Source organism: Talpa europaea, assembly GCF_964194135.1.
Source record: "Talpa europaea genome assembly, chromosome: 4".
NCBI lineage: Eukaryota > Metazoa > Chordata > Mammalia > Eulipotyphla > Talpidae > Talpa > Talpa europaea.
In genome coordinates, this window is record NC_140070.1 from 3,987,677 (window position 1) to 3,998,526 (window position 10,850).

A 10,850-nucleotide genomic window follows, 5' to 3' on the forward strand; every position below is an offset into this window, starting at 1 on the left:
TATTCCCAGGAAACCCAGGAGAGTCAGCCGCCGGGGCCCTGACTTGGCCTTCTACCGGGTGTCGCAGGGAAGCCGGACACCAGATCTCGCTCTGGCTCTGGCACCAACTGCCTTGGTGGCCACGAACAAGTCACTCAAGCCGTCCCTGTCAGCTTCTGTGGGGTGAGCCGGGGAGGCGGGCAGCCTGGCTCATTTCCGTGGCTCTCAGCTGCTCTGCAGCCAGCGGATGTCCTGGCGCCCCTAGTAGGGGCCCCTCCAGGAGCCTGGCCTGGGGAGCTGGGCACCTGGCCACTTTGTCAAGTTAGCAATGCTCTGTTCACCCCAGAAAATGCAGCAGGGTGTCTAGATGGAAAACATTTGATGGGAAACCGCAATCCCTTTGTTGTAGAAAAAGACGTAAGTCATATCTGGCGTGGAGCCTGGCATGCTATATAGGAGAGGTGGGTATTCCTGGGAGGCCACATGCAGGATCGCTGGTCTCTGTGCTTATTAGTATTTCCAAAGTGCCCTAATAGGAGTGGGCACTTCTTTTGTAAAGAGGAAAAAACATAAAATTTACCTTAAAATGTTTCATCCCTTTTTTTAAAAAAAGACTTATTTATTTATGCATGTAAGAGCTGGGGTGTAGGCCAGAGGTGCCATGGGGGTGTGTGTGAGAGAGGATTGACCAGAGACAGAGTGGGGAGCAGAACAGGCAGACTGACTGAAACACACTGCTGAGGGGAGCAGCGGACGAGACAGGAGAGGTCTGCTGCACCGTGTCTGTCAGCAACCTGGCTGGGGATTGAATTCAAGCCACAGTGGCTGGCAGTAGCTTGATAGTGCTGAAATTTGAACTGTGCCACTAGGGAGACCCAAAGTTTCATCCCTTCTAACGGACACTTGGGGGCTCCTGCTAAGATCCCCATTCCCTAGATCACAATCATGAACCTGTACCCCTTTGCTTCCACAGGAAGGACAGCAGCATGGCCAGCGTGCTGTCCCGGCGCCTCGGTAAGCGGTCCCTCCTGGGAGCCCGGGTGCTGGGCCCACCAGGGGCTGCCCCAGCCCTGGAACCTCAGGCGGAGCTCCTGGAAGGGCCATCTTCCCAGCCCGGCCTCGCCTCTAAGGACACTTACCGCCTGGAACAGCCCAAAGAGGTCCTCAAGGGCCCCTGCCCCTCAGGCCTGCCGCCTGTGGTCTTTCAGCCTGGGCAGAAGGTAGGTTGATCCCAGCATGGCCAGATAACCCATCTCCCCAGGCCTGGGACCAGGTGGCAGGTGGAGCCCCGAGTGACAGGCTGGAAACTTCCTGGGCATTGGCTAGTATACTGGCCTGCCTTGGAGAGGTCAGCACACCCCTCCACCCTCCCTGGGGGTCCTCAGGTTGACTCCAAATCCTCTGGTGGGAAAAATGCAAGGTGTAAGCAGTTCAAGGCAATACTTGGGCACCAACAGATAAATAGGACTCGCAGGGTGAGGCAGCACAAGAAATGAGGAGGGACATAGATTCCCAGTTCACCTGAGTGGAGAATTTAGTCCCTTTATATTAATGTAGTTATTGATGGATAAGGACTCTTGCTGTTTTGGTCACTGTTCCCTGACTGTTTCGTTGTTCCCTTGTTCCTGTCTTTCTCTCTTCCTTGGTGATTTGTTGATTGTGTAAGGGTCTGATGCCTTTATCTTTTTGTGTAGTCACCAGGGGTTTTTTTTTGTCTGTGGTTACCATGGAACTTAGAGAAACTAGCTTATAATTCTCTCCCCCCCCCTTTCTCTCTCTCGACAAGAGAAAATGTTAAAAAATAAAAATAAATTTAACAGTAACTTGTATAACTTCTGTATACAAGGGAGAGACCCAGCATGACTGAGTCACCCAATGGCTTCAGGTGCTACTGGCTACAGAGGGGAGGCTTGGAGGGGGCGAGAAGGTTTGGGAGGTTACAGGGAAGGCATAGAAGATGCAGGCAAGCAGACTACAGGCTTCTTTAAGCTGATAACAACTTCAGTTGCATGGAGATTCCAAATTCAGGAAAATGAAAAAATCCTAGAGACTGTCACATTGTTCCTTCCACCTGGAGAGCGTGTGAGGGTCTGATTTAGGAAGACCCGATTCCGTGTGGGTTGTCTGGGCGCGCAGATGAGAACCAGGACCTGGAGCATCTGCTTGAGGTAAAAGTGAGAGAGTGTCGAGGATGCAGCTGGCGGCAGGTGATCCGGGTCTGTGCGGCAAGAACCTCCAAACACTGCAGCCGGGCGCTGTTTTCTCCCCAGGTTTACGTGTGGTACGGCGGTCAGGAGCGCGCTGGGCTGGTGGAGCAGCACAGCTGGCCCGAGGACAAGGTGACCGTCCGGCTGTTGGAGCAGATGGCCCAGGTGTGCTGCAGAGCGGAGGAGGTGTGGCTGGCCGAGCTGCAGGCACCTGCCCCGGAGCTGGGGGCACAGGCACCCGCCTATAGGCCTGTTTCTCGGAATATCGACGTCCCCAAGAGGTTCGCGTGGGAGAACTGGGCTCTGCAAGTCCTAGGGTGGGGGTGTCCTGATGGGGATGGAACGTGGGAGCTCTAGATCTCGTGGTCAAGGTATTGGATCAGGCGATGCAGAGGCAGGGCGTCCTTTAAAAACACCCAGGGTGGCACCTTCCTTCCCCGACACTCTGGCGGGTCATAGGCACATCTTGGGGTTGGCTAAGGGCTGGGCGCCGCCTCCTTCCTTGATGAGAGGTGGGGAGGGAGCGGCTCAGACCAGGAGCCGGCAGACTTGTTCCGAATGGGCCGAGAGTGAGGCAGGTGGGCCCTGGGGCCGGCCCTTGCCTCCGCTTGGCCGTGGGTGACAGAGTTTGCGAAGTTTGCGAACCTCGGGCTCGGCCGTCCTCCGTGAACGGCTGCGGACACTCAGGTTTCACTTGTGTTTGGTTTTGATGTGTCACAGGCCGAGGAGTGATGCTCTTTGGATTTTGATGACCATTTGAACGTGGTGAAGCCAGCTTTAGCTCTTGCGCCAAACAAAAACAGGAGGCCCGAGGCCGCAGCTGGCGGGTCTCCTGGAGCCGAGAATCCCTGCTGGGGGATGGAAATGCTGGTCGGCTGTGGGTTTTGTGCTAGGCGCTTTCCCTGAGAGGCGCTCTCCTAGTTTCTGGGCTGCTGGTTTCCACCCACCGGTCTCTGGAGATGAAAGAGGGAACTAGTGACGCCCTCAGCCCCGCCGCCCCGTCGGTGTGTTCCGAGACCAGAGCAGAGGAGCAGCATTAGGGACTGAGTAGTCGATGGCAGGCTGGCGAAGAGCTTGTGCTCTCTTCTGTGGAGGCAGAAATGCAAAGGTCACGCTAAAGGGAGGCGCTGACGTGCCTGGGCTAGTACGAGTCTCCGCCTCGTGCTTTCAAACCCGGCTGCGTGTCGTCGTGGGTCTGAGTCGTCAGGCTGCAGGCACACAGCCCTTGACCCCGGGAGCCCCCGGAAATAGGCTTCACACGCACTTTCCCTCTTGAGTGTTAACTCAGAGACAGCTCAGGTTTTGTTTCCAAGTAATGTCGCTTTAAATGGAGTTGTTTTTTTTAAGATTTATTTTGGCATACAAGAACTGGGGTACAGGCCAGAGGTACGAGGCGGGGAGGTGAAAGGATTCACCAGAGACAGAGTGGGGAGCAGAACAGGTGGATCTACTGAAATACTCTGCTGAGGGGAGCAGTGGGGAGACAGGAGAGGTCTGCTGCGCCATGTGGGTAGCTCCCTAGGGGAGCTGGCCGGGGATCGCACTCATGCTGCAGAGGCTGCGGATGGCTTCATAGTGCTGTGCTTAACCCCTTGCACCATTTAAGGGGGGCCCTTAAATGGAGTTTTAAAGAAATTGTGTATGCAGTTTCACACGACTCTGGTGAAAGCCTGAGGATGGCATAGGGAGACTTACATTTGCGTTTCAGGCTTACTGCTCTTTGGTGTATGCACTAGGTCCTGTTGACAGTCACACTGTCAGAGCTGTCGTCACTTTCCTCCGTGGGTGGGCACTTGGTCAGTGTAATTGTGTAATTGTTCCCCCTTAAATTGAAAGGTGAGACGGGGGCAGGATGGTGATTGTGGAACCCCGGCAGGTGTCTCTACCCACGCTCTGTTTCATTGCTTAGATTCTTCCTCCTCGCCCCAAATAAAAGTCTCCAGGATAGGCTGCAGATTAGGGTTAGAGCGTGAATTTGGGGGAGAATGGAGCTGCTTCAGGGTGTCGGCGGTGGGATGGGGCCGGCCCCCCGCTTCCTGAGGCGGCCTGATCCTGTAAACATAGCTAAGAATGAGTGTTTTTCACCAAGAATGCAGCGAGACTTTCTTACTGTAACTTTCATTAGTTGAGCACAAACTGGCTGCATGGAGGGGGGTGTGGAACCATTTAGAAGAGCGTCAGGAAGTGACTTTGGCTCTCACACCCCCTTGTTTGATTCCAGGAAGTCGGATGCAGTGGAGATGGATGAGATGATGGCGGCCATGGTGCTCACCTCCCTGTCCTGCAGCCCGGTGGTGCAGAGTCCCCCCGGGGCTGAGGCCAGCTTCTCAGGTGAGGACGGTCTGGCCGCCTGGAGGCCACCACTGCTCGAGCAGCTTGTGGCCTAAGTCGCTGGACCCTCTTCTCACTGGGAGAAGACTATGAAGCAAACCCCAAACTCAGTTTCATCCACGAATGTCCAAGTCACAAGCTGGACAATGGCCGTTCCTCTGCCTTAGACCCTAGCAGTTCCTGGGTGGGTCCGGGGTCAACCAGGAAAGGGCACTGCTTGCTCTGTGCCGCCGTGAGAGCCAATGAGCTTTCTAGAGACTCACGGCCCCCTCTGTCCTCTGCTCGCACATTTGCACCACAGATTCAAGGGAGGTGGTTTCTGCAGATCTGCCCAGCAGTAGAGCAGCTTTCGCTGCAGCACTGACCTCACCCTGCAGAGTGTTTCAGAACAGTTAGCTGCCAAGGGTGCCTCTGTTTCCACTGATGTCAGCCTGAGCTCAGAGGTGTTGCATCAGCAACACCACACTGATGAGTGGGAGGTGTGGAGCAGGCTGCACAGAGCAGGATGCTGCTGAACAAGCAAGATCCTGGCCTTTTTATTGATAGAATGATCACGTGGCATCAGATCCATGGGGTAGGAGGACAAAGAGAGAAAAATGGGTGAAGCTAAGGAATGTGCTTTTGCTGTCTAGGGCTTTGGGGGTCTACTGACTCCCCAAGATAATTCTTACCTGCTTGATGACCAAGTGTTGTAAAGGAAACCATACCCCAGGCCCCCAGCCGTGGTTCCAGTCTTATCAACAAGGCGTCCACCGATCAGTTTCTCGGGACCCTCCCTGTCATACCTCGGTCCTCGGCCCCCCAGGCGTTCCCGGTCATACCTCGTGTTGCACACCCTTCCCGGGGCGAGCAAGCTTTCTGCTCTTGGTTGATTCGAAAGGCACCTAGTAAGGTTTGGCGCCGATGGCTGACTGGCCGGGCAGTTCTGACCTCGTATAGGAATGCAGAACTGCGGGTAAGAAAAATGGTGGCCGAACAGGCTGCTTAGGTCTAGCAACCCACACAGAGGCGGGCTGAACTGCAGGTGCTCGTGTTAGAAAGGGTCGGAAGACATCAGGATCATCGTATGTTACCTGGGGATGTGCTGGTGCGTTGCACACACAATCTGATGGCAGTGTGACCTGCTTGTTTGGGTTTCAGTGGCGTTTCTCACGCCAGCCTGGTCAGCATGCCCCGAACATGGCCGTTGTGCTACCTCCGTCGTAGGGAGAGCTGCTCCGGGCACCCCTGGGGTGACTCTCACCATCCCGGAGGCTCAGAGGCAGGAGACCCCCCCCATGCCCCACTGCTCCCCCTACTGTCCCCCTTCACGCCGGGTCTGTCTCATCACGGCCCACGTCGGGCGGTGTGCTCAGCGCGCGGCAGCCAGTGCCCCGGAGCACGAGGGCTGCTGGTGGAATCACTGCCGTGAACAGACCCGCTCCCATTTTCACTGAAGCTCAGAAAGAGAAAGTTTGGGGTTTTCCTTCCTCCGGAGTAGCAAAGTCAGGAAGCCGGAGCCTGACTCGGCACCTGCGAGCCGACCGCCCTGCCGACCTGGCGGGGACGGAGCCCCGCGGGCCGGGGCCGCGCCCTGAGTGTGCTTGTCCTCCCCGGCCAGTGTCCCGAGCGGCCTGCGACCTGTGGAAGGAGAGCGGTGACGTGTCGGACAGCGGCAGCAGCACCACCAGCGGGCACTGGAGCGGGAGCAGCGGGGTCTCCACCCCCTCGCCCCCCCATCCCCAGGCGAGCCCCAAGTATTTGGGGGACGCCTTTGGTTCTCCCCAAACTGATCATGGATTTGAGACCGATCCAGATGCTTTCCTGTTGGATGAACCAGCTCCACGGAAAAGAAAGGTGGGGGGACGGGGGGCCCATGTGCGGGGCAGAGAGAGGAGCTGGGCCTGGAGGGGAGGGGCCCCACAATCTCAGCATCCTTTGCTGCTTCTGGTCCCTCCTGGCCCAGGAGCCGCCTCTCCTTTCAATGCTGCCTCCTTTCCCTTCAGCCTCTGCCCCCAGCCCTGCCCTCGCTGCTGTGCCCCTGCAGAGCCCGAGCTGGGGTGGGGTGGGGGGGTCTTTCCCGCCCTCTGTCTTGCTGGTCGCCACCTCTGGCCCCATCCCTGAACCTTCTCTTGGGTTCTGTTCGAAGGCAGAGGATGCAGAGGGTGAAGTCCCCGAGGGGTGGGGGAGGAACCGCCCAGTCACCCTGCTCCTTTCCCCTAGAACTCGGTCAAGGTGATGTACAAGTGCCTGTGGCCCAACTGTGGCAAAGTCCTGCGCTCCATCGTGGGCATCAAAAGACACGTGAAGACCCTCCACCTGGGGTAGGTATGCCAGGTGCCCGCCAGGGTCCCCGCCTGAGACTCCCAGGACCACACGCCAGGACGCTTCCAGCAGAGCGAGGTGCTGGGGGCCGGGCTCCCTGGGCCCCGTGGGGAAGAGGTCTCTGAAGCTGGGGTCACCCCACCCCCAAATGTGGCACTGAGGCTGTGGATGGGCAGGTTCCGTCCATCTTGTGGTCCTGTCTTGCCTCACTCTCTGCAGGAAGCAAGATATTTTGGTTCTCAGTAGATAAAGGGTGGTGGGGCGTGCACCTGCCTCCCCGCTCTGGGGAGCCAGGGCTGCCTGAGCCCGGGGCGTTGCTCCCAGCCCTGGGCCTTGAGGGGGCCTGAGGGTGAGGAGGCCAGCCAGGACTCAGGGCAGGAGAGGAGTAGGGGGCAGGGCCGCGTTAGATGCCAGGAAAACAGCAGACCAGACGCTCCCTGTGGCTCCTGGGCCCCCTCCCCGACCAGCTGGGTGGCCCGAGCAGACCTCCTCTTGTGCCTCAGTTTCCTCTGACCGTCCCGGCCTCCCTTCCACACAGGGACACCGTGGACTCCGACCAGTTCAAGCGGGAAGAGGATTTCTACTACACGGAGGTGCAGGTGAAGGAGGAAGCCGCGGCTGCTGCTGCGGCCCCCATGGCTGACTCAGCGCCTGCCCCCAGCATGACCAGCCCGCCCCTGGCCATCCTCCCGCCGCCGCCCAAGGCGCAGGGTTCGGGAGCCGAACACCCAGGCCTGGAGTCCTACCTGTCCCCGGGCGCTCTCAGCAAGTCCGCGCCTGGCTCCTTCTGGCACATTCAGGCCGACCACGCCTACCAGGTATGCGGACGCGGGGAGCTTGGTCTGCGGCTGTGGGGTCCCTCGGTGCCTGCCCAGGCCCTGGCCCTGGCCAGCCCACCCCAGGCCGCCCCCTGCGCTGCTGGAAGGCCTGACCTGTTGGCTAAATCGCACACCTGTGACTTTGAGCGGGGAGATGACATCACACTCTGTGAACGTGGGGGTTCGGGTGCTCGTCGGTGGCTGTCCTGGGCGGCCGCTGGAAGTCTGGCTCACCCGAGCACGCGGGTGGCCGTGGGTGTGGGCTGGGGAGCGAGTCCCGCTTCTGTCAGCGGGTGGAAGAGCGTTGTTGGGCCTCCCAGAGCAAAGCCAGGTGCTGGACGCTCCGGCGGGGTCTTCTGTACCGGCTGCTGTCCCGCGGGGGAGCTCTCCGGGCAGAATCAGACCCTGACCCGGTTCACCGGCTGCTTCTAACAAGGAGTCGGGCTTCACGGAGGTGCAGGGTGCTGTGTGGGCGCAGCAGGGCCAACGGCTCGTGCCCGTCTGGTCTGACCCCACTCGCGGCAGTGCTGGTGCTTCTCACGGCCCTCCCATGCCTGCAGCGGGGTTTGGTCAGAGTGGGGGCCGGTGCCGAGCAGGGATGAAAACAGGGCTGTCGGCCAGCAAGCCGCTCAGCACCAGCCCCTCCTCGGAGTGTGCGGCCGCTGGGCTGCTCGCTCTTGGCCGACTTCAGGTGGCTCCGGGCAGCGGTGAGCCGGGCTGGTGATTTCCCAGACAGACCCAGCCGCAGGCACGTCAGGGGAGAGCTGCTTCTCGCAGGGGGCCGCCTGGGACGCCCAGGCCTTCGGGCCGGTCCCACGGTGCTCTCGGGGCTGTGGACTTCGCTGGGCCCTGCCTGAGGTGCAGCCTTAAGAGACCCGCACTCGAGAGGTGCTGTGCGGGTGGAGGTGGGGGCTGGCACAGTCCAGAGCAGACTGGCTCCCGGGGCCCATCTTACTCAGAGTCGGGGACTCTGATCTTGCTCTTGGGCATACCCCAGGGTTTTCTGGTTGCCACCTTACCTCAAGGTTCCAGGAAGACTGGGTAGCTTCTAGAAGCTTCCTGAGCTGGGACCCAGGCTGACGTGCTCTTGTCTCTGGCAGGCTCTGCCATCCTTTCAGATCCCTGTCTCGCCCCACATCTACACCAGTATTAGCTGGGCGGCCGCACCCTCCACAGCCTCCTCCCTCTCTCCGGTGAGTGCCCTGCCCCTGAGCCCACGAGGTCTTGGGGGGCCCTAGCACCAGCCGGGGGCTCTCCCACCATGCCTAGCGTCAGGCCTGGCTCCCCACAGTCGCCCAGCCCCCAGACTCCCGAGTTCCAAGCACTCCCCATCACTGGTCTGCCCCCCCGGTTGCAGCCCCCAGGGAAGGTGGGAGGTGGGTACCCACCCAGAGCCGCAAGTTGAGGTCAGGAAAGTCACCACCTCTGTACCCCTGAGTGTTTGGGGGCTTTCAGTTTTAATGCTGAGAAGATAAGGGAGCAAATGGGGACAGCCAGAGAGGAAGAGGTTGGGACATGGGGCACATGGAGGACAGGGTGGGGATCCTGGGTCACCACGGACGAGGGCTCGGGCTGCTGGCTGCGCAACGAAAATATGTTGGAAGTTGTTGTGAAGCAAGCACAGCGGCTTTCACTTGCAGTAGCCCCTGTGGGAAAGGGGTCTCGCACCTTGGAGGGCCTGTGCACCCCTGGTGCCACCATCTGTCCCGCGGATGGTGACTCCATCTCCGTCTCTGGCAGGAGTCGCCATAGCAGGCCAGGGGCTCCCCGCACCGCCAGTGTGCCCCACCTCCACCCCAAGTGCAGCTGAAGGGCAGCTCACCTGTCCCTGCGGCATCCTCCTGGCCGGGGCGCTTGCTTCTCTGCCCCCAGGATGGTCCTGCCCCCTCCACTCTGGCCCTCGGCTCATGGCCCTCTCCCGTGTCCAGGTCCGGAGCCGGTCGCTCAGCTTCAGCGAGCCCCAGCCGCCGCCGCCTGCCATGAAGTCTCACCTGATTGTCACGTCTCCTCCCCGGGCCCAGAGCAGCGCCAGGTGAGACCGTCCGCCCTCCCCTGCGGCCTCCGTTTCTGGCCTCTGTTGGGTCACCCCTGTGGCCGGCGTGGACTCCGGCTGGGTCCACCCGGCAGGTCTCCAGGGCGGGGCCTGGCGTGGGACTGACCCGTGTGCCTCTCTCGCAGGAAGGCCCGCGGGGAGGCCAAGAAGTGCCGCAAGGTGTACGGCATCGAGCACCGGGACCAGTGGTGCACGGCCTGCCGCTGGAAGAAGGCGTGCCAGCGCTTCCTGGACTGAGCCGCGCCCGGGCGCCCGGCCCGCGGCCTCCGCCTCCAGGCCGCCGCAGAGCCTGAGCAGAGAGAGTGGACCTCGGGTGTTCGGGATCTGTTAGCTGAGGCCTAACAGATCAAACACGGTCCCTCCTGGTGGGAACATTTTTTTTTTTACGAAAAGAAACGTGATTATTTTTTCCCCTAAAATAGGAGAGCGAACCGAAACTGACCCAGGGTATTCTACAGCGCACCAGAGACCAAAGAATCGGTGACACCCCGCCACCTCCCGCCTCTCTAGGGGATTCCTTTGTAAGCTCCAAAGAGGGACCAGCTCGCCCTCTTTCCTGCAGAGTTGGGGGATTCTTTGCCTTCTCCGCTCTTCCAGAAGGGACTGTGAGCAAGATGAATTGACTTTTCTTTAAAAAAACAAAATACAAATCGCAGGTTTCCGGCTGACTTGGAGCAGGACCGGCGGGACTGGGGTGGGCGGAGCGGGGTACCTGCTTGCCTTGTGAGGTGCAGTGGCCCCTCCTCTGCCCGCTTGCATCGGAGGAGAGCCCGGCCCTCACCAAAGCAGCTTCCGCGGAAGCAGACGGAAGGCCCCTTCTTGGTGACAACGGCTTGAACCCGGTTCTCTGAGACATCGGGTGCACCCCAAAAACATTACAAGGCTCTTTGCAAAGCCCAGATGAAGAGGCTGGTAAGTCCAGCCAGTGGGCAGTAGGAATTCATTGGTTAAAACACTACTTGAGCCTTCTCGCCTCTTCCCCAGGAGATGAGCCCGGAGGGCCTCCAGCACCTGCGAGCTTGGCCCGGCCCCAGTAACGCCCCTCGCCACGTGTCCTCCCCTGGCACTTGGTTCTCAGAGTATTCAGAAGCTTCTCTCTGATTAAAACCCCCTTTTATTTGGGTGCCCTGGTGACCCTGGGTGGTCCTTTTGGATTTT

The 10,850-nt window shown here is 59.6% G+C and overlaps 1 protein-coding gene across 1 annotated transcript; it reads left to right on the forward strand.

The window, feature by feature from the left end:
* Positions 1-956: 956 nt before the first annotated feature.
* On the forward strand, positions 957-9,929 carry ZNF395 (zinc finger protein 395; the record flags this gene model as incomplete). Its single annotated transcript, XM_084231850.1, has 9 exons — positions 957-1,199; positions 2,250-2,467; positions 4,408-4,517; positions 6,118-6,353; positions 6,720-6,820; positions 7,360-7,639; positions 8,740-8,832; positions 9,568-9,671; positions 9,818-9,929. Exons 1-9 carry the CDS (start codon positions 966-968, stop codon positions 9,927-9,929), a joined length of 1,488 nt encoding a protein of 495 aa, XP_084087976.1. The 5' UTR covers positions 957-965.
* Positions 9,930-10,850: the final 921 nt, after the last annotated feature.